This window comes from Notolepis coatsorum (genome assembly GCF_963971535.1).
Source record: "Notolepis coatsorum genome assembly, chromosome: 7".
NCBI lineage: Eukaryota > Metazoa > Chordata > Actinopteri > Aulopiformes > Paralepididae > Notolepis > Notolepis coatsorum.
In genome coordinates this window covers 150761016-150785119 of record NC_140171.1, presented here as the reverse complement: position 1 = coordinate 150785119, position 24104 = coordinate 150761016, and the positions used below count along the sequence as shown (strand labels likewise).

General features: G+C 42.5%; 1 protein-coding gene across 1 annotated transcript in view; it reads left to right on the top strand.

Moving 5' to 3' along the window:
• Positions 1 to 24104, top strand: part of patl1 (PAT1 homolog 1, processing body mRNA decay factor) — a 66864-nt gene that overhangs the window by 5896 nt on the left and 36864 nt on the right. Inside the window, exons 3-9 of the mRNA XM_084318992.1 lie at positions 6779 to 6940; positions 7448 to 7678; positions 12973 to 13064; positions 14029 to 14109; positions 17840 to 18040; positions 20281 to 20382; positions 20494 to 20580. Coding sequence (XP_084175118.1) covers positions 6779 to 6940; positions 7448 to 7678; positions 12973 to 13064; positions 14029 to 14109; positions 17840 to 18040; positions 20281 to 20382; positions 20494 to 20580 — 956 coding nt within the window. The remainder of the gene's footprint in view (positions 1 to 6778; positions 6941 to 7447; positions 7679 to 12972; positions 13065 to 14028; positions 14110 to 17839; positions 18041 to 20280; positions 20383 to 20493; positions 20581 to 24104) is intronic.

Below are 24104 nucleotides of genomic sequence, written 5' to 3'. Positions count from 1 at the left end.
GATTGAAACGTTTATTAACAGATTGCAGAATGGGTACAATACAGTACAGTTCAATACATACAATTGTTAAGGGGATGCAGACCAGAGAAAGACTTTCGTCTTGTTTACATCAGGGTCCCCCATTTTCAATTCATCATAACATATTGGAGTGTGGAGGAAGTGGACAAGGCATTAAGCAAACAGGACTGAAATGGGGGACCCTGATGTAAACAAGACTAAAGTCCTTCTCTGGTCTGCATCCCCTTAACAATTGTGTGTATTGAGCTGTACTGTATTGTACCCATTCTGCAATCTGTTAATAAAGTTTTCAATCAATCAATCAATACTGGGTTGGGCAGTGAAAGAACCAAGCATTTCACTGTAATGTAATAGCTAAATAAAACAACTTGAACTTGACTTGTTACATTTGCACTCTGGTTGTATGCCAAATGTATTCTGGTTGTACTGTACTTGTGCTGTAAGATGACAATACATTGGAACCGAATCGACAACGCTAGGGGTTCAGCAGGTGTGTTCTGAATGCCAAATATGACAACATCACCGTTGTGAAGGGCATATGGGCGAGTGGTGATATGCTGGGAAACCCGGTAATAATAAAATGTCACTCGGCTGCATTTAAGCAAAGCCGCTCAGTATAGTCCACTATGTTGAATGCGCGTTATGGTAGCTTGTTACATGCTAGGTAGCTAGCCGGCTAATGCTGGTTGACGTGTCATTCTCATCCGACTCGAAGGAGACGCGTCGCGTGCTGTTGTTCGCCCCCATGTCAGACCGCACCGATATCCGAAAGCGACGACTCGACATGCAATTATTTTCATCCACTCATGTGTTTTTGTAAGTTTGTCTACGTTGTCAAGCCGGTGACAGGAGTCTGTAGGGCCGCACGCAGTGGTCTGTCCACTTCCCCTAGATGGGCGGCATCTTCTAGAAAACGAGTGTTCATTGGAGGAGCTTAGAGCGCATCTGTACAACGATGATGTTCATTGGTTATGGTCTGATTATTATGTGGCGCAAATGGGAGGAATCAAGGGGGGAGTCAGAGTTCGGTTTGTGCCAGTGAGCGAATCAGCAGATTGCAGAATGATTTTTTTGTTTTGTTTTGTAATTACTAGTACTCGCCAGACTGGCGAGTGCTCTTCATGAATTACTCGCCAAACGTAAAAAATACTCGCAATTGGCGAGTAAAGTGGCCTAATTTCCTCCCCTGACTCCTTCTCACACTCTCTCACTCCCTCTCACACACTCTCACTCCCTCTCACTCCCTCTCACACACTCCTTCTCACTAGGGATGGGCGTGAGTAATCGATTAATCGATTCCTTGTAGGTATGAGACAAATGGATCTTAAATTATTAAGAATTTTTATGGAATTTTTTTTTTCAAATGATTATTATTCTTTTTTTTAACATATTTGTTTCATATGTATGTGTAAGATTATAACTGTTTGTTGGTTTCCTTAAATATACGTATATGTGAATGAACAAAATAAAGTAAAAGAAAATCAAATAAAATAAAAGATATTCAAAAATATCTTTTTTATTTATTTTTTTCCTTTTCGAGTAATAAACGATCACTCGAGTATAGCATGTGATCAAACAATCTGGATTTTTCTTAAAAATGCCCATCCCTACTTCTCTCACACACTCTTACTCCCTCTCACACACACTCTCACACACATTCACACACATATTCACATATTTTACCCATTCACACACACATTCACTCACACATTCACACACACATTCACTCACACATTCACACACACATTAACTCACACATTCACACACACACTCACTCACACATTCACACACACATTAACTCACACATTCACACACACATTCACTCACACATTCACACACACATTCACTCACACATTCACACACACATTCACTCACACATTCACACACACATTAACTCACACATTCACACACACACTCACTCACACATTCACACACACATTAACTCACATTCACACACACATTCACACCAGGGTTTCCGTTAGAAAAAGTTGTTGCCGGTCTCCGTGACCTGCAAGATTTCAATCTACCGGACAAATGAGATTAATTCCGGTCATAGTTTATTGAGCTTTAAAACAATTGATAGGCAGGCAATATAAAGAATGTCATCCTCAAGGCATGTAGATTTATAATATTATTACTTAAAACTAGGCTACTTTTGCGTATACAGTCATTAATTAATATATTCCAAATAAAATAAGTCCCTCGATACTCCGTGCTGCTGCTGACTTTATCCGCGTATGTGGGCAGTCGGTCCGACACTAAACAGCAGTCTGTTATAATCACATTTTTATGAGCTAACGAATTCCGTTATATTGGACATTTGTATTAATTATATCAAGCGAAGAACTGAGAAAGCAGAGAGACGGCAACATTATCGTGGTTTGCGTGACGACTCTCTCCACCTCGCAACGACTTATTTGCAAAGAGTATGGCGCTGCAGAGAAGCTGATTTAGCTGTTATTGGCTCTTTTCTGGGAACCGCACAGCAGCGCCCCCCACCCAACATTGGCTGAAAATGGCTGAATTGGAGTACTGCTGGAATACTGCATTGGGCTGCTTGTGCTATGGCTCTGCAGCTTCACAAAAGTTTGCACACCCAGCACTAAGCTCTCGCTCGCTGACAACGTCGTTGTCATTATTAGAAGCAACGAGGAAACAAATGTAATGATCGTTTCGTTCATCGCATAGGCTATTTAATTTTAGCCTATTTTAATACAATTCAAATAATCAAATTGTGCTTAGACTCAGGGAATTATTTTCACCGGACATTAAGACCGGAGAGATGAAATATGTCGGACTTAAACAGATTTTGCCGGTCAAAAACCGGTAATTACCGGCTAACGGAAACGCTGATTCACACACACATTCACTCACACATTCACACACACATTCACTCACACATTCACACACACATTCACTCACACATTCACACACACATTCACTCACACATTCACACACACATTCACTCACACATTCACTCACACATTCACACACACATTCACACACCCACGGCGGAGGCAAAACGCTGCCCGGGAAAAAGCTGTGTTTTTTTATTTAGTGGGCATTTGGTTTTGATTTTCACCAGCTATTTATTAAAATGCACAAAGTGATGGAGTCAGAGAGGAAGAGGAGAGACCTGGGGAGCACAGGCGGAGGCTCGGGAGACTGTGTGTGAAGATGTGTTCATAAAATGTACACATAACTCTTGTCTTTTCTACCTAAAGTTGAACATCTTGGCGGTAATATCGCTTTGCTACTGCTTAGGGCTGTACCTAATGTCATTTTAATATTTTTTATTAGAAGCTTCTATTGAAGTTTTTCGAATGAAGCTTCGAATGTCTGTCGTCATATTTTATGACGTAATCATAAAAGAAAGTATAATATATATATATATATATATATATATATATTTTTTTTTTTATATCCTCAAACTAAATCCTCAATTTGAATAAAGTGATTCATCTGATTGAAATTAGCTTTTTTTTTTTATTAAATCAACTTTCTTTAATGAATATAACTCGTCAGTTTCGTCAACATAAATAATCCAATCAGGCTCACGGTTGGTACGAAAGTGATGGTGACGTCTTGATGGAGCGTCAAGCGGATGCAGACGGGCTACATCATTTATGATAAATGTTTTATTAAAATGTTTATGACGAGTCATATACTATAATAGTATAATACTATAATATTAGTGTAGCCTAATCTTTATCTGCAACTGTGAAGAAAAACCCCATTGGTTTAAACAGAATGAATAGACACATGAGTAAATATTTTTGTATTATTAAATAAAAAAAATATTTGAATGTTGATTTAGAATTCGAATGTCAACGTTATGAATGAAGCGTCGAACTCTTCAGTACAGCCCGACTATTGCTGTCTCTTGAGTCACATTTGATCTGCAACGTTCAGTCTGGAAGTTGGATCTGAATTCCGTTGAACGGTACAGAGGTTCACGCACCACTGCTAGATGGACCGCTGCACACGCACACACATGCTTTATTTACGCCCACATAAATATAAAGTACACTAAAGTCCAATGCACACAGCGGGCGATTTTTGCCAGGCGAGCGACTTTTTTTGCGAGGCGACCGACATAATTGTATCGCGTCCATTGTTATGAATGAGAGAACCCACACGGCAGGAGATTTTCGAGTGGCGATCGCGCAGCAACTTCTGTCGCCTGGCTAAATATGGCCTCGATCCTATTTTTTGAGGCAACGGCAGGCGACACAGCAAGGACAATGATGAAATTAACATGACTTCCTCGGGGGACCACATCACCGAGAGGCTGGACTGGGGAGTGCACACTGGCCACGTGGTGAAGAAGGCCCAACAACGCCTCTACCACCTCAGGCGACTTAAAAAATTTGGCATGGGGCCACATATCCTCAGGGCCATCTACAGAGGCACCACGGAGAGCGTACTGACAGGATGCACCACTGCATGGTTTGGAAATGCCAACCAAAGCGACCGCAGACCACTGGAGAGAGTAGTGTGAACGGCCGAGAAGATCTGTGGAAGCAAGCTACCCACCATAGTCAGTATCTTCACCGAGCGGTGCGTCAGCAAGGCACACAGGATTCTGAAAAACCCCAGCCAGCCCAACCACAAACTGTAGGAGCTCATGCCGTCTGACAGATGGTACCGGAGTCTCAGATCCACCTCCAAAAGAACTTTGAACAGCTACTTCCACCGGGCCAATAGACTACTGACTGAGAGACTCTGATCCATCATGGTCACGCACAAAATGTCTTGTTAAAGTTATATTGTATAGTATAGGATTATCTTAAGTATAATTGTTGTATTGCAATGTATTGTATTTGTATGTATTTTATGTATATAATGTATATTATTTATTTAATGTATGTGCACACTACTACGGTTGAGGAGCCTAGGAAAACAAGAATCTCACGTTTTCGGAATGTATATACATTCTAAAAGCTGTGACAATAAATCTATCTATCTATCTATCTATCTACTTCTACTGGTGTATCATTTGTAATATAAATTAATTTATCAATACATTCATTGATCAATAACCTACGTATTATTACCATGCTACTTATGTTAATTATTATTAACGGGAACAATTTAAATAAATAACGTTAGTTGGAGAAGCTATAGTGGCCGCTTGTCATTAACTAATAAATTGACAATGCGCCACAATGCACCTACTAGATGTTTTTATACTCGGGTAACAAAAGAAGTTGTGGATGTTGACAGAGTTTAATGTCCAGGCTGCGGCTGATGTAGTTTGTAAGGTTTATTGTCCAAAGAAACTGATGGTTGAGAACAGACAGTTTGCGTCTTCCGTGAAAAAAACATTCTCTCTCAGCAGGTGCATAACAATACTTGTCCAACCGGTGGTAGTGAACGTATTGTAGCGATCCGTCGTGCAGTAATGTCAGGAAGAATGAGGAGAGGTTGTATTCGTATATGGTGGTTTAATTCCAGCTCAATATGGGTTTTTACAGGTTAATACTTCCCTTGTAATGCACAACACAGCTACCTGCTAATATGCCCGCTTCACGACAACGTCCGGTCCGCCCTCTCATATCTCCCGGGGGGAAACACCCCCCAGCTAAACATAGCGACACATATAGCTTATTATACCTGTGAGCGGTCGGGTCTGGTGTGGGGGGGGCAAGCGATTGTCGTTGAGCGACAGACGATTGCATCGCCAGGCGACGTTGGTCGCCCGCCGTGTGCGTTGGACTTAACAGTGTCATCAGCTCATTGGGGGTCATTCAGTTACGTTTGTGACTGTGCAGCAACCATCGTACACAATATTAACACGGAGGATGTTTCAAATGTGGGTTAACAGATGCAATAGCATTACCGGTAACCGTAAAACTATCTACTCTATGGGTACAAAAAGCAACACCGAGATGCGGTCCATCTGAAGGCCCCTAACCACCAGCTTGTGAATATGACCCAGGCTGCCGGAAATGAAAACTAAAGGTTGACACTTGTAGCCTAGTTGTGAGATGTTCAGCTTGAGTTGCTGATATTTCAGCAACTTGGTTAAAAAGGCTTCCTCCAGGCTGTGGTCAAAGGTGCAGCCAACCTCTAGAATAAACACCTCATTAACCACCACACGTATATATATTAGTGCTGTCAGGCGATTAAAAAAAATTAATCTAATTCATTACAGGATTTGTAATTAATTAATCTAATTAATCGCATAACCATTTTAGGCCTTATATTCTATATTCTATAATAATCTATAATCATTTCAAATGGCATGTGTCCGGATGGCAGAATCCAGTACTGTATCTACAAAACCTTCTGTTTAATCATCTTCCATTTGTTCATTTGCTTAGATTTTTCAGGTCTGGTCAATTTTAGCATGGTGTTATTCACAGTCAAAGATAAAAAAAATAATTTAATTGATATGCTCATTTGGTTCATTACAATTTACTCAAGACTAGTAACAGACACAGTATTTCTGACACTGGGAATACATTCCCTGAGATCCATAGATGTCCCTAGAATCAGATACCAAGAACATGCAAATGGACCATATTAAAAAAAAAGTCAATGTGTATTCTACATTATTATGGAATGAATGAGATTAAAAAATAATAAAAAAAAAAAAAAAAAAATTTTAATTAATTTTGAGTTAATTTTCATAACGCGATAATTTGCTGTGTAATTAATTAATCTAATTAACGCGATAAACTGACAGCCCTAGTATATATATATATATTCTTGGGTGCTAAAACATGATGACTAATAGCACCTCCTTCCTCCTCAGATGATGACTGGCAGGAGGAACACAAGCGGCTGGCAGGGCTCGACGGGCCGGGGGGGGGAGGAGGAGACGCCTCCTCCATCCACCTCCCTCCTCCGGCAGGCCACCTGCCACTCCCTACCTCCCTGCCTCCCCTCCACCTCCCCCCCAGACTCCCTCCACCAGGTGGGTCCACGAGCCTCCTAACTAACTAATGCTAATGTCTTCTGCTTCTGTTCTTCTTCAAAGGATTAAAAGACAGAAATTACTTCCTGTTAGACATCACATCCCTTACCTACTCTCACTAGTTAGTTACGCTGCTGGCCAGTATGACTTACTACCATAGTGTCTTTACACCTGTATCACTGTACATATTAATACTATATCTGTATATATCCCTTACCTACTCTCACTAGTTAGTTACGCTGCTGGCCAGTATGACTTACTACCATAGTGTCTTTACACCTGTATCACTGTACATATTAATAATACAACATCTGATCACGTGTATATTACTGTCGCACTTTACTGTTACATTTGCACTCTGGTTGGACGCCAAACTTCTTTTCATTGTTCTGTACTTGTGTTGCATGATGACAATACTATTAGAATCTAATCTAAAATATCACCTTATACCAAACACTCAGACCAAATGGATTGATGATGCACTTGTTGTTTAACTGTGACCCTCAGGCCTGGGGGGTCCTGGAGGGGGCGGTGGTGACCTGGCCGAGTCCCTGGCGAGGCTGATCCTGGGGGCCGACCCCGCCATCGCCGGGCTGGGCGCGGCAGAGCCCCCCGGGTGCAGCCTGGCCCTTCTGTCGGGGGGGCTGGAGCTACACAGAGGGCTGGCCCTGCCCGCCTGCTCCATGCCCCCCCCTCCTCACCCACACACCCAGCAGAGACTGTCCCCTGGGCCCTCAGGTGAGGAAGACCATGATGCTAGTGATTGTGGTGATTATGATGGTAATGCAGGGTTCGCACAAGGTCATTGAAGTGTGTAAAGTGCTTGATTTCTTTTACCACAAAAACTCAATAATAAATAATAATAATTCATTTATTTTGTATAGCGCTTTTTTTTCTTTCTACTTTTTCTCCCATTTTCTATTTTTCTCCCATCCCAATTTTCGTATCGTCCAATTCTACCCTCCCCTGTCTCGAACGTTGTTAGGCCATGCCTCCCACAAGCCGGCTGCAATGTGGACGAAGCCTTGCATCACGTGTCCCCTCCGGTACTCGAGGAAGCAGCAGTCGCATCTTTTCACCTGCACAGCGCGATCTCTCAGCGTCGGGGGTCTGCGTTTGGAGGGCACGCCGCCCCCGTCGCTTCCTGATTCTGCTGTGCAGGCGCACCAACCGACCTGTAGGAGTCGCTGTCCACAACGTCCGATCCCCACCCATCAGCTTCCCACCCCCTAATACCCTCAAGTGGATGCTGTATAGACCTGTTTACAAACATACCGTGTTCGAGCCAATCAGCAACACCAACTGAGTCACATGACTAAGTTGCCCCCCTACCTGCGCGAGCTGCTGCGCTAAAATAAGTACAACAGGGCTCTATGGAGAAACCATGACACTCCCCTGACTAAAAGTACAACGGGGCTCTATGGAGAAACCATGACACTCCCCTGATTAAAAGTATAATGGAGCTCTATGGAGAAACCATGACACTCCCCTGACTAAAAGTATAATGGAGCTCTATGGAGAAACCATGACACTCCCCTGACTAAAAGTACAACGGGGCTCTATGGAGAAACCATGACACTCCCCTGATTAAAAGTATAATGGTGCTCTATGGAGAAACCATGACACTCCCCTGACTAAAAGTATAATGGAGCTCTATGGAGAAACCATGACACTCCCCTGACTAAAAGTATAATGGAGCTCTATGGAGAAACCATGACACTCCCCTGACTAAAAGTATAATGAGGCTCTATGGAGAAACCATGACACTCTCCTGACTAAAAGTATAATGGGGCTCTATGGAGAAACCATGACACTCCCCTGACTAAAAGTATAATGGAGCTCTATGGAGAAACCATGACACTCCCCTGACTAAAAGTATAACGGGGCTCTATGGAGAAACCATGACACTCCCCTGACTAAAAGTATAATGGAGCTCTATGGAGAAACCATGACACTCCCCTGACTAAAAGTATAATGAGGCTCTATGGAGAAACCATGACACTCCCCTGACTAAAAGTATAATGGAGCTCTATGGAGAAACCATGACACTCCCCTGACTAAAAGTATAATGGAGCTCTATGGAGAAACCATGACACTCCCCTGACTAACTAAAAGTATAATGGAGCTCTATGGAGAAACCATGACACTCCCCTGACTAAAAGTATAACGGGGCTCTATGGAGAAACCATGACACTCTCCTGACTAAAAGTATAATGGAGCTCTATGGAGAAACCATGACACTCCCCTGACTAAAAGTATAATGAGGCTCTATGGAGAAACCATGACACTCCCCTGACTAAAAGTATAATGGAGCTCTATGGAGAAACCATGACACTCCCCTGACTAAAAGTATAACGGGGCTCTATGGAGAAACCATGACACTCCCCTGACTAAAAGTATAATGGAGCTCTATGGAGAAACCATGACACTCCCCTGACTAAAAGTATAACGGGGCTCTATGGAGAAACCATGACACTCTCCTGACTAAAAGTATAATGAGGCTCTATGGAGAAACCATGACACTCCCCTGACTAAAAGTATAATGGTGCTCTATGGAGAAACCATGACACTCCCTGACTAAAAGTATAATGGAGCTCTATGGAGAAACCATGGCACTCCCCTGACTAAAAATATAATGGTGTTCTATGGAGAAACCATGACACTCCCCTGACTAAAAGTATAATGGGGCTCTATGGAGAAACCATGACACTCCCCTGACTAAAAGTATAATGGTGCTCTATGGAGAATGACACCCCGCTGACTAAAGGTATAATGGAGCTCTATGGAGAAACCATGACACTCCCCTGACTAAAAGTTGTTTAAAACGAAAACAGCTGGATGTCATTTAGCCAAATCAGCACGGCTGTGAGTGTGAGTCTTTCACCTTTTACATGTCTAGCTTTGGCATGGGTTGATTGTTTAGATCGCTAGCATGGCTAACAAATGCAAATATATTGTAGTCTGCCCCGTTGTTCTGAGCAGGATTGCGTTCCTTTAGCCCCCTTGATGCGCCGCGCACACAGTCTGACGCGGACAGCGGACGGGTCTATTCATTCACCCGATGGTTTACCCTCCAGGGGACCTCTGCACATCTCACCACAGTCCTTTTGTATCTTGGATACTCGGTTGAGTCCAGGATCTGTGGACTACTGATGGTTGTGTATTTCAATATTTACAAGCTTAGATGGTAGATTGTAGGGGTTTAGGGATTATTGATCTGTGATCCATACGGATTGATTGCAAATGTAACTACCGTACTTTTCTGACTATAAGCCGCAGCTTTTCCCCCCCATTTTTCGACCCTGCGGCTTATATGTGGACAAAACCCGAAAATCGAAATATTGCTTTTTTTACTGCATTGAAATGTTATTTATCTGTTCCCTTATTTACTTAATACAACTTGTAAATGAGTTAATTCTTGTTATTTGTCCGACAGTATTGTGTCCCAATGGGAGTCATTCTCTGTAGAGGTGGGAGTCATTTTCTGTAGAGGTGGTAACTTAAAGCTCAATATAAGAACGGCCATGCACCACCACCCACAGAATCGAGAAAGAGCAATCAATCTGTCAATCCTTTCCGTGTCCGGGCCAGGTGAGGTTTCCCGTGTTGAGTCAAATTAAGCCGTAGGCTCCACTCCTTACATATGGTAATTAAACATTAAAACACATGCGGCTTATAGTCCAGTGTGGCTTATATATGTACACATCATTCAATTTAGCTGCTGCGGCTTATAGTCAGGTGCGGCTTATAGTGCGAAAAGTACGGTACTAACCTTCATAGAGTGAACTATATCACATGATACCGTTTTCAAAGTTGCTTATTACAAGTTGTCAATACAAAACCTTGCTGCCTGACTGTGAGGCATATTCTGTCCAATCCTTGCTAAGACAGTTGGTAATACAAAATAGATCCACATTTTCGGTTATCTTCTTGCTGATTGAAAATGCACGGCTATTCCTGCTGATGTTCAGCCTCACTGCTTGACTGTTTGACGGATGTATGCCCCTGTTGGTGGGAGGACCACATTGCACCCACATTGTTCCTTATTTCACCTTCCAAAATAGGTTTAATACAGCGTTTTAGGTTTGTTTTCTTGAGTGGTTTTGGCACAACTCAGGATTACTTTATATTGTGGCTCAAGAATGGAGCTCTCTGCTGATTCTCACCCAACGTAAGGAAGTGTCGTCTGTTGTGCAGATATTAAAGACCTCTCTGTAGTCTGTTATGCAGCAGATATTAAAGACCCCCCTGTAGTCTGTTATGCAGATATTAAAGACTCCTCTGTAGTCTGTTGTGCAGATATTAAAGACCCCTCTGTAGTCTGTTATGCAGATATTAAAGACCCCTCTGTAGTCGGTTATGCAGCAGATATTAAAGACCCCTCTGTAGTCTGTTATGCAGCAGATATTAAAGACCCCTCTGTAGTCTGTTATGCAGATATTAAAGACCCCTCTGTAGTCTGTTATGCAGCAGATATTAAAGACCCCTCTGTAGTCTGTTATGCAGATATTAAAGACCCCTCTGTAGTCTGTTATGCAGCAGATATTAAAGACCCCTCTGTAGTCTGTTATGCAGATATTAAAGACCCCTCTGTAGTCTGTTATGCAGCAGACATTAAAGACCCCTCTGTAGTCTGTTATGCAGCAGACATTAAAGACCCCTCTGTCTCTGCTACAGGTCTGTAGTCTGTTATGCAGATATTAACACATTGAGTGCCACGGACGCTTTTTGTCGTTAGTTCATGCCGACCTTTGAGTGCCCCCGACGCTATATAGCGTTTGTTTGTCGTTTTCTTTTTTATTGGCGATTTGAATTCATATTTCATCAATCGAGCCCTTTTTGGACCGATGACAAGTCATTGATAAGCGACAGGCAGATTAGACACATAGCCATAATATAAGACAGAGATTATGCGTTCACAACGCTATCATTGAAGTGGGTGGTGGCATTTAACCATGTTTCCAATGTTAACACTTTCAGTGCCTTTGATTAACGTTGATTTACCCCGTTGAATGCCACCATCCACTTCAATGTTAGCGTTAAAAATGCCTAATCTATGTTTTAAATTATGGCTATGTGTCTAATCTGCCCGTCGCTTATCAATGACTCGTTTGCAGTCAACATTGTCGAAACGGATTGTTTTTTTATCGGTTCATTTTCGTTTTATAGCATTTTGAAAAGCCCTCATTTTCAAGGAAAATATAAAGATTCCATGATAAAAGACATTTACTGGAATATTCTAGAATACACAAAAACGTTGTCATTTTTCGGCATATTTATGAATCGTTTTCAAATAAACGCTAGATTATCGATAGTATATGTGTACGTATGCATGCTATAGACGCGAGCTGAAAAATCTATTCTTTTATTTCCTTATCAGCGATCACAGCCAAACAGCCACATCACAGCATAGGGAAAAAGCGTATATCTCTGTGAAAAAAGGTCTGATTATCCTAAGACTGGTAAAATAGATTCCTTACCTGAGATCAGATGTTATCCAAAAAGATTATTCCAATTCCTGATCGCCATTCCAAATATCGATCACGCTTATTGATTGATTATTGGCTGCTGTAAATATATATTCCAGGCTGATTTCCGTCCCGCGAGCAGATCCCTCTTGAGCAGACTGCTCGCCAGCACAAGGAGCCAGTTGGCGCCCCCCCCCAGAGATCTACAGATCCCAGGTCAGTCTAAGCGACTGACCTGCAGTTACACAGGGATAGACCATAGGCGGCGCTTTTTCCCAATCTGAGCTCCTGTAGGGGCTGGTGTACCAACGGGAGACTCGGTTGATGAAATATGAATTCAGATCGCTAATAAAAAAATTAAACGATATTTGTCGTCGTGGGCACTCAATGATAAAAAGAGATATGTCGTCCGTGGCACTGAAAGGGTTAATGGCTGGCACTCAAACTGTTAAAGACCCCTCTGTCTCTGCTACAGGTCTGTAGTCTGTTATGCAGCAGATATTAAAGACCCCTCTGTAGTCTGTTATGCAGCAGACATTAAAGACCCCTCTGTCTCTACTACAGGCCTCCTCCCTCCTGGCCCTCCTCCGTCCTCCATGCTCAGCTACCAGCAGCAGCAGCACCTACTGCGCAGAGGAACTGCTCCCATGGGACAGGTGGGTGTGTGTCTGTCTGTCTGTCTGTCTGTCTGTCTGTCTGTCTGTCTGTCTGTCTGTCTGTCTGTCTGTCTGTCTGTCTGTCTGTCTGTCTGTCTGTCTGTGTCTATCTGTCTGTGTCTATCTGTGTCTGTGTTCCTGTGTCTGTGTTAGGGATGGGCGTGAGTAATCGATTACTCGTAGCTATGAGAAAAATCGATCTTAAATTATTAATAATTTTTATGGAGAAAAAAAAGAGTAAATATTATTATAAATTTTTTTTTTACATATTTGTTTCACATGTATGTGTAAGATTATAACTGTTTGTTGGTTTCCTTATCTGTGAATGAACAAAAGAAAGTATAAAAAAAAATCAAAATGTTTTATTTTTATTTTTTTGTATTTTTTTTCCTTTTCGAGTAATACATGGTCACTCGAGTATAGCATGCGATCAATCGATCTGGATTTTTCTTTAAAATGCCCATCCCTAGTCTGTGTCTCTATCTGTGTCTGTGTGTGTCAGTCTGTGTCTAATTTAATGTACACAGTATTTCTTTGCAAACTGTCATAGAAATGAAACAAATTGCTAAATAATAGTTTGAGTTAATCAAATTGCCAAAAACGAAGCAAGCGATGCAAAAGTAACTGGAAAATAAATCTGTCACCTTCTGAACATGGTGACAATGGTGTTTTTTCTTACTGTACAGCCAACATTAAGCATCAGTGTCTTATTATTATAGAGGGTTTCATACAGGGATTATTATAGAGGGTTTCATTCATACAGGGTTTATTATAGAGCTCCAATTCATACAGGGTTTATTATAAAAACAGCAGCATGTGTGGGGTTAACTCGCCTGCTCTCCCTTATCTCTAACCTCTCTGTCTCTAACCTCCTCTCTTTGTCTCTGTCTCTAACCTCCGCCTGTCTCTGTCTCTAACCTCCACCTGTCTCTGTCTCTGACTCTGTCTCTGTCTCTGTCTCCAGATTCCCTCTCACAGTATCTGGGAGAACAGTATGGGGTTTGGTCCCGTCAGCATCACCCCAGGCCTGATCACTCACATCGAGGTGAGAAACAAATGCTCTCTGTCAAGTTAAATAATAACACAGTGGGTGATCTTCAGGTTAAATAATAACACAGTGGGTGATCTTCAGGTTAAATAATAACACAGTGGGTGATCTTCAGGTTAAATAATGACACAGTGGGTGATCTTCAGGTTAAATAATAACACAGTGGGTGATCTTCAGGTTAAATAATGACACAGTGGGTGATCTTCAGGTTAAATAATAACACAGTGGGTGATCTTCAGGTTAAATAATAACACAGTGGGTGATCTTCAGGTTAAATAATAACACAGTAGGTGATCTTCACAGGGCAGGTTAAATAATAACACAGTGGGTGATCTTCAGGTTAAATAATAACACAGTGGGTGATCTTCAGGTTAAATAATAACACAGTAGGTGATCTTCACAGGGCAGGTTAAATAATAACACAGTAGGTGATCTTCACAGGGCAGGTTAAATAATAACACAGTGGGTGATCTTCAGGTTAAATAATAACACAGTAGGTGATCTTCACAGGGCAGGTTAAATAATAACACAGTGGGTGATCTTCACGGGGCAGGTTAAATAATAACACAGTAGGTGATCTTCAGGTTAAATAATAACACAGTAGGTGATCTTCACAGGGCAGGTTAAATAATAACACAGTGGGTGATCTTCAGGTTAAATAATAACACAGTAGGTGATCTTCACAGGGCAGGTTAAATAATAACACAGTAGGTGATCTTCACAGGGCAGGTTAAATAATAACACAGTAGGTGATCTTCACAGGGCAGGTTAAATAATAACACAGTAGGTGATCTTCACAGGGCAGGTTAAATAATAACACAGTGGGTGATCTTCACAGGGCAGGTTAAATAATAACACAGTAGGTGATCTTCACAGGGCAGGTTAAATAATAACACAGTGGGTGATCTTCACGGGGCAGGTTAAATAATAACACAGTAGGTGATCTTCACAGGGCAGGTTAAATAATAACACAGTAGGTGATCTTCAGGTTAAATAATAACACAGTGGGTGATCTTCACAGGGCAGGTTAAATAATAACACAGTGGGTGATCTTCACAGGGCAGGTTAAATAATAACACAGTAGGTGATCTTCACAGGGCAGGTTAAATAATAACACAGTAGGTGATCTTCACAGGGCAGGTTAACACATTGGTTGCCGTTCACATAGATTTGCGTTTCTGTGGCCCAGCGCTTGAGTGCCGGAAACGTAGATCTACGTTTTTGTCTCGGTTTTCCTTTTATTCGCTATTGCCATTCATAATCCATCGAGGCACCTTGTGCATGCTGTACTGAATGTGTCTGAGATCGCAGACGGTCAATACCGCCGCCTAACGCTTGCGGCCGCTATTGCACTCCATTTGAAATTATGTCGTTTCTTTTCTCTACCGAGTTGCGACGTGGGGGCGGGTTCTAAACACTCCGGCAAAACAAGGGCTTGTAGGGATGGCTTGGACAACTGATCCCACCCGCCCGTTCATGTGCAATGCCGGATAACGTCGGAGACAGGATCGCTGTGGATATCTGGAATGGCGATCAGATAATTGGATTCTTCTTTTTGCAGTACACCAGAGACCAGGTAAGGACTCTATATTACCAATATTGCGTTGATCCGATATTTCCCCCCCGCGATCGCTCTGTGTGTATGTGTGTGCTGCATCCCGTTGGCAATGATCACAGCACGGAGGTGCGCCCCGCTCTAACCCCCCTTTCATGCCTGCACGAGGAAACATAATACCAATAATCTAGCGTTGATTTCAGGATGATTCGATAATCGGGTGAAAAATGGCAACGTGATAAGTGAATTTGACTAAAGGGCTGTTTTGACGGAGTTCCCTGGAATTACACAGGATCACTCTACCACTATACTCATATTCACCACGGTATAAAACGGAAATGTATAGATGAAAAAATTATCAGTTTTTTGCACGTTGACCGGAAGAAACCCACTGACAATCGACGGCGTTATTAGATCCATAACTATAATATAAAATATAGGTTTAGCTCTACAAACAAGGTGAGCACTTACATGGGGTTAATGGGCGGCAAGGCCTATGCACTACCCTGAAGGGGGCGTGGCACCCAATGTGTTAAAGAATAACACCATGGGTGATCTTCACAGGGCAGGTTAAAGAATAACACAGTGGGGAACCCAGGGTTCGCACAAGGTCCTTGAAGTGCCTAAAACTGCTTGATCTTTGACTAAAAAAGTTGAGGCCTGGAATTCCTTAAAAACGGCAAAAAGAAAATTACAAGGTGCTTAAAAAGTCCTTGAAATAATTTTTGTTCATCCATGATAAAATTGTTCTGAATCAACATGCAAAAAAGAGATAATTTTTTCATGTACATGTTCGCGTGTTATCCCGTGGTGAATATTATATAGTTTAGGAGTCATCTGGGCTAATTCCTGAAAAGCTGAGTTATACAGCGCTATGTGAAGTCGTTGGCGGTATATAATAGGTATTATGTTTCATCATGAATGCATCAAAAGGGGGGGGGGGGGTAATTTTTTTATGCTCTTATCGTCATCAATGGCATTCGTTTTGAACACACACGCTGATCAGCTGGATCGATATGAAATCATTGTAGGATCAAGGTGGAATTGACGTCAGATAGTCCTTACCTTTGATCGGGGGTATCCCAAAAAGAATATTCCAATTGTCTGATCGCAATTTCCAGTATTGGTGTCCATCGTGTCCCCGACATAATCCGGCACAACACATGCCTCGAGGGGCAGGGACGTGTTCCAATGTGATCGGGTGAACCGCTAGGCTTGCCTGGACCAAAATTCTGTGCCCAGAGGGGTTTTGATGTAACACACCGTGTGAAATAAGGTTTCAAAGGGTGGGCGATACTGCCACCTAGCAGGATGCGGCCGGTATTGCACTCTCGGAATCTCAGAATGATTTCCTATGGGCGGTTAGGTGGCCGAGCGGAGATTGCGTTCGTCACCAGCCCCGGAGCTGAGCTGGATTTGCCTGTTCGAATCCAGCTCACAGCTCCGGGGTTGTCACCAGCTTGGCTGGCCGTCTGCACTGATACAATTGGCTGTATCAGAGGGTGGGAGAAGCTGGCGGGGTGGGTCCGGGTCGTTGTAAACAGCGACTCCTACAGTTCGGTCGGGGCGCCTGCTAAGCGCGGATTGGACGTGAGGGGGATAGTGTGGTCCTCCCACACGCTACGCCCTCTCAATGAGAATCCGCGCTGCCAGGTGAAAAGAAGCGGTGATTGGCTGGACGTGTGTCGGAGGAAGCACGTGGTAGCCTCCACTCTCCCAGATGATCTGACTGTGGGGGGTAAGTGCGCAGCGACCAGGAAGGGACTGGGAATTGGCATACGACTAACATTGGGATGGGAGAAAATCGGAGGAAAATGGAGGGGGAAAAAGTCCAAAAAAAAAAAAAAGGGAATGATTTCCTATGATAACACAGAGGTCCGTGAACCTGTAATGAATACAAAAATCAAATAAAAGAAAAAATGATCTAAAAACTAGTTTACTCGTCCTTGGCGTTCAACGCATGGCGGCCAAAAACGAGTTAACTCGTCCTTGGCGCTGAATGTGTTAAATGCCATTTTAAAATGAAAGATAGTGCTTGGAAAAGTACTTGAAAGTCCTTGAATTTATTTTCGCAATGTCTGTGGGAACCCTCTGAACCTTTTGAGGAGAATGCGTTACAACTACAAACGAGACAATGCGTTCTCACATTTTGCTTTTCCATTTTTCTCCCAGGATAGTTCACTAATGTCCATCATCAAGGACGTGGGGCTTCCCAAGAGGCCCCCTCCAATGATGACCGAGGATGGCCGAGACTTTTCGGAGAGGGTCCCGCCTCCACGGTCTACCTCCCCCGTGATTGGTTCTCCGCCTGTCCGGGCGGTGCCTATCGGGACTCCACCCAAACAACCAATGAGCCACGCCCTTAATCACCAGGTTGTCTTTCTCTCTCCCTTCATTACATTGCTTTCCCCACAGAAGTGCACTCCTCCAGAGTAGGGATGGGACTGAATATTCGAATATTCGATCCCATATCTACATTCGATTTTCATGTCAGAAAATCGAAATAAAAAAAGAAATGTATTTTTATTTATTAAAAAAAAAAATTAAACAAACCATTCTTATTTCATTCCTTTTTATATTTAGAGACAGCCTAATTGATCTAAAAGATTTGTTTATTAAAACCGGTTGATAGAAGTGCCTATTTATGTGCAATACCCATTGATTTTAATGATCCATTCTATTAAAAAGAATAACTGAATTAAACTGAAACTGAACATTTTAACTGAATTTAAACTGAAACAGAAAATAACAATATATTTTTAATTAAAAAAATATATATTTATAATTATTATTATTTCTTTTTTTCTTTTTTGTGGTTGGCTGGGGGGGGGGGGGGGGGGGTCGAATAACCAGCGATTTTCGAATAGCACTTGCTAGAAAGTCCCATCCCTACTCCAGAGAGTCTGTTCTGTACTGGTTTGTTTTCCAAGCAGGTGTTGAATGAGCTTTGATTTATCTGGCTTGATAATGAATGTTTAAACCAGGGTTCGCACAAGGTCCTTGAAGTGCTTAAAGTGCTTGATTTTTTTACCAAAAAAACTCAAGGCCTGGAATTACTTGAAAACAGCCCATTTTTAACAAGGTGCTTAAAAAGTCATTGACATTCAAATCAACCATTCGCATTGAAAGTTTTGTTCATCCACGATAAAATAGTTCTGAATCTTTTTTTTTTAATCTAAAGTGTAACTAATTGTCGGCAATTGGTTTTAAGACATAAATATTGGATCCTATTCTTTTAGGGGGAAAAAGAGTGCTTGGGAAAGTAATGGAAAGAGTTTGAATTTAATTTTGCAATGTCTGTGGGGCGTCTATACTTTCCGTAGCCACATTTCTGGCAGACGCTCTCTGATTGGCCGACGTCAGTTTCTACTAGGGGTGGGAATCACCAGTTTCATCACGATACGATACAATATAGATTATTTGGACAACGATACGATATTTTCCGATATCACAAAGTCTGCCACGCTACAATACGATTCGATTCAGGTGCCTGCGATCGATATGAGACGATATTATATGCCCATTTAACACAATCAGTAACATTTAGATCAACAAAAAAAAATTCAATGGAAATATCATTTGACATTTTTATTTTTGAGCTCTTCCAGACATTTAAATGAAAAACAATCTATTGTTTTTAATACAAATAGACCTCCTTTCACTGTTTTTGGTTCGTTTAAATTATTATAATTTTTATTAATATCCTATTCACTGTCACAGAGCTGTATTTTGGCTGGAAAAGGCATATTGGGAGTCCGAAGGTGCAGTACCGGCCATATCCTGGTAGTGGCGCTGTCTCGAGAATGCAGTCCTTCCCAGTCCCTAATGGACCTCTGCTGTTCTCTCTATGGCTCTGATCAGCTTAGTTAGCTTACGCTAACGCAACGTTAATTTCGGTATTTAACGTGACGTGGGCATAAAGGAATGGCAAGGATGGAAAGCATGTTAGATGCATTTGACCCGTTGTGAGGAAAAAAACAACAGGCACTTATTTCGGGTCGCAAAATAGGCGGACTCTGAAGCAATGCTGTCTAACGTTAACACACGCTGCTACTGAGCTACTGTTGTTCCGGCCGGGCGGATATGCTCACCAGGGGATTTTCAAAATAAGAGTATCGCAATATGAATCGATCTTTTTACGTTGGATCGATCCTATTTGATAATTGATAATAGATCGATATATCGATCTGGATCGATGTATCGTCCCACCCCTAGTTTCTACACTGGTTAAGCTTAGGCAATCTTCGAAGTTGGTTAAGGTTAGGCAAGTTCTTTCGACGGTTAAGCTTAGGCACTCTTTCGAAGTTGGTTAAGGTTAGAGTTTGTCTTAGAGCATGGCGATAGAACGCCAGGTAGTTTGCAGGCTGTTTGACGTGGAAATGGGCAAAGACACAGCTCGTCACGTTATTGGGCGCACATGTCACATGACCAGAAACGTCTGCCAGAAATGCGGCTACGGAAAGTATAGACGCGTCTGTGGGAACCCTGTTAAACTAAGCCTGTCGTCTTTCACTAGAGTTCTGTTGTGTTTTCATGACATGACATCGAACAGCAGTGAACCAAAATGACAATGTGTCGTGTGTGTGTGTGTGTGTGTGTGTGTGTGTGTGTAGATCCACCAGCCCACAGCGGTCCATGTGAGAGCACCGGTCCAACACCGCTATCCTCCTCCCTTCCCTGATCGCCTCTCTCCCAACACCATCCTCAATATAGCTGTGAGTCTCTCTCTCTCTCTCTCTCTCTCTGCTGACTTGTACAGAACCTGTAAGTTGCTTTGGATAAAAGCGTCCGCTAAATGACTAAATGTAAAGTGTGTGTGTGTGTAGAACTCTCCACTGTGTCGCGGTCCCTTCCCTCCCGGCGTTGGTCCAATTCTGTCCCAGATCCAGCGGGCCCAGTTGCTCAATTCTCAGGTCAGTACAGATAATAGATGGATTTAATCTGCCAATATTGGCCTTACAGACATATCAGCCATAGATGTATCATCCCACGCCACAAACCACCTCGGCCAGTTCTTCCTGCCAGTGGCCATCAGGCTCCACAAACCTGGGCACGGACTGCTGCCAGTTGCTGGAGAACTAACGGCTGGTGAACTTAATAATAATAATAATAATAATTCATTTAATTTATATAGCGCTTCTCAATAACCCGAAGTCGCAGTTAGTTAGAACTGTTAGTACTATCTGACTCTTAACTCAATCAGCGCCGTCCACGTATATATATACGCGTTTGTCCGCCAATCGAATAACGCCAACCACGTATATATATACGTTATTGGATCGTTATTTCTTTTATTCGCTATTTCCATTCATAAATCATCCAGGAAGGCTGTGTGACCATATGGAAGGACTCTGAGATCGCAAAAGTACAATACCGCCGCCTGGTGGTATGCGGCCGATGTTGCACTCCATTTGAGACTGTGTATCTCTCTGTGCGTCGATGAAAGTCATCCGGGCGGAGTTTTCTAGTAACGTGGATCAATATCTTCCCCCGATCGCATTGAATAGTTTTCGGGACGCCCGATTCATTATGCTGTGGGGGGTTATGTCGTGGCCCAAATGGACATACGATCTAGCAGATGGCAATCAAATAATTGGAATATTCTTTTTGTAATCTCACCGGCCACAGGTAAGAGCAATTTAACGTCAATTTCAGCTTGGTTGTACATTGTTTTCATAGCCATCGCCCTGATCAGCGTATGCTGTTGTACTAACGAATGCCGTTATTGACAATCAATTAATCAGAAACGACCCCCCCCTTTTCATGCATGCATGATGGAACATAATATACCGATCATATGCATTTGAATTTTTAATTGTAGCGTGTATAGGGACGAAACGCCAATGGATTAAGTATAATATGCGTCGCAGCCTATTACTGGTCTCCCAGGAATTACCCTAAACCGCTCTAAAACCATACTTATATTCACCACGGTATAAAACGGGAATGTATGGATGGAAAAAAGATTCCTTTTTCACATCTTGAACGATAGATACTCGATGTCAAATATGCCATATTATTGCATATTTAAATAGTTATAGCCCTGCAAACAAGGTGAGCGACTCCCACTGTTTACAGCGGTGGCGGTAGCTACTACAGGATGAGGCTAATCCCCGGCTGTCAATGAGTTAATAATAAACACTGTTAGGACTATCTGACTTAACACATTGACTGCCAGTCAGCAGGGTGCTATGTTCAATTGGGGAGAATGCCGTGTTTGCAGTGCTAAAAACTATATTAAATATTATAGCTGGGCGGTCAGGTGGCGTAGCGGAGATTGCCTTCGTCGCCAACGCCGGAGATGCTGGGTTCGAGCCCAACTCCCGGCGTTGTCACCAGCTTGGCTGGCCGTTCACACTAATACAATTGGCAGTATTGGGGGGTGGGGAAAGCTGGCGGGTGGGTCCTGGGCGTTGTGGACAGCGACCCCTACAGTTCGGTCGGGGCGCCTGCTCAGCAAGGGTAGGATCTGGAGAGAGGTAGTGCGACCTTCCACACGTTACACTCTCCCAGTGAGAATCTGAGCTGCCAGGCTGGCTGCACATGCGTCGGAGGAAAGCATGTGACAGTCTCCGGCCTCTCGGACCAACAGTAGGGGGGTGCACAACAACCAGGAAGGGGGTTGGGAATTGGCATAACGACTAACCGTGGGATGGGAGAAAAAATCGGAAAAAAGGAGGGGGGAAAAAAATGTATATATATTATAGCTATGGATCTAATAACGTTGTCGATTGTCTGAGTTTCTTCCAGTCAACATGCAAAAAACGGATAATTTTTTCATACATACATTTCCGTTTTATACCGTGATGAATATAGTTCCAGACCGATTCTGTCTAATCCCAAGAAACTCCAGCAAACACCGCTTCAATGCATTTCCTTAGAAATCGCACCATTCCTCGCCTGATTTATGCATCATTCTGAAATAAACGCTAGATTATCGGTATTATGTTTCATCATGCATGCACGGAAGCGGGGGAGGAAAAGCCGCCCCTCCATGCTTTGGTCGCAGCCAACGGCACACACACACACAGACACGTTGTGATCGCTGCGAACATCGGATCAACGCAAGATTGGTAACAGAGTCCTTACCTCGTCTATGATGTACTGCAAAAAGAATAATCCAATTATCTGATCGCCATTCCAAATAGTGTGTCCAACGTTTATCCACCAAAACACATGAATCCACGGTGCTCCAGTGTCCCGAATCCATGTGTTATAACGTTAGTCATGCCCAAGAAGGAAAACCCGGACCGGACTTCTTAAGATGCAAGGCGTTAGGCGGCGGTATTGGCCATCTGCGATCTCAGACACATTCAGAACAGCATGCACAAGGTGCCTCGATGGATTATGAATGGCAATAGCGAATAAAAGAAATAACTAAACAGAAACGTAGATCTACGTTTTTTGGCAGTCAGCGGTCGGGCCACAGAAACGTAGATCTACGTGAACGGCACAGAAAGTGTTAAACACTGATGATAAACACTGTTAGGACTATCTGACTCTTAACACATTGAGTGCCCCCGATGCTATATAGCGTTTGTTTGTCATTTATTTTTTTATTGGCGATTTGAATTCATATTTCATCAATCGAGCCTCGGGTTAGTGCTGCAGAGTCTCTCTGAGCTCGATTGGGAAGATACCGCCCCCTATCGTCTCTCCCTGTGTAACTGCACCCCATTACTTTACACTACTGGTGGCCAGTTTGCTCATTTTACTTTTCCCTCAAGCCAACTGAAGGATCGATTGTGCTCGGCGGCCCGGAAAACGCGTGGATTATGTATTTACAGTACCCAACACTGTAATCAATAAGCGTGATCGATATTTGGAATGGCGATCAGGAATTGGAATAATCTTTTTGGATAACATCTGATCTCAGGTAAGGAATTTATTTGACCAGTCTTAGGATAATCAGAGCTGTTTTCACAGAGATATAAGCGTTTGCCCTATGCGTCTGTGTGTGCGCGATCAGGAAATGAGAGAATCGATATTTCAGCCCGCCTCTATAGCATGCATAAGTACACATATACTATCGATAATCTAGCGTTTATTTGAAAACTATTCATAAATAGGCAGAAAAATGACAACGTTTTTGTGTATGCTAGAATATTCCAGTAAATGCCTTTTATCACGGAATCTATATATTTTCCTGAAAAACGAGGGCTTTTCAAAATGCTATAAAACGAAAATGAACCGATTATTAAAAAAAGAAATCCGTTACGACAATGTTGACTCAAACAAGTCATTGATAAGCGACAGGCAGATTAGACACAGCCATAATTTAAGACAGAGATTATGTGTTCACAACGCTATCATTAACGTGGGTCCTGGCATTTAACCATGTTTCCCATGTTAATGGCCGGGCACTGAAAGTGTTAATAATAAATAAATAATGTTAGGACTATCTGACTCTTAGGTCGCTTTCACACAGGGGCTGTTT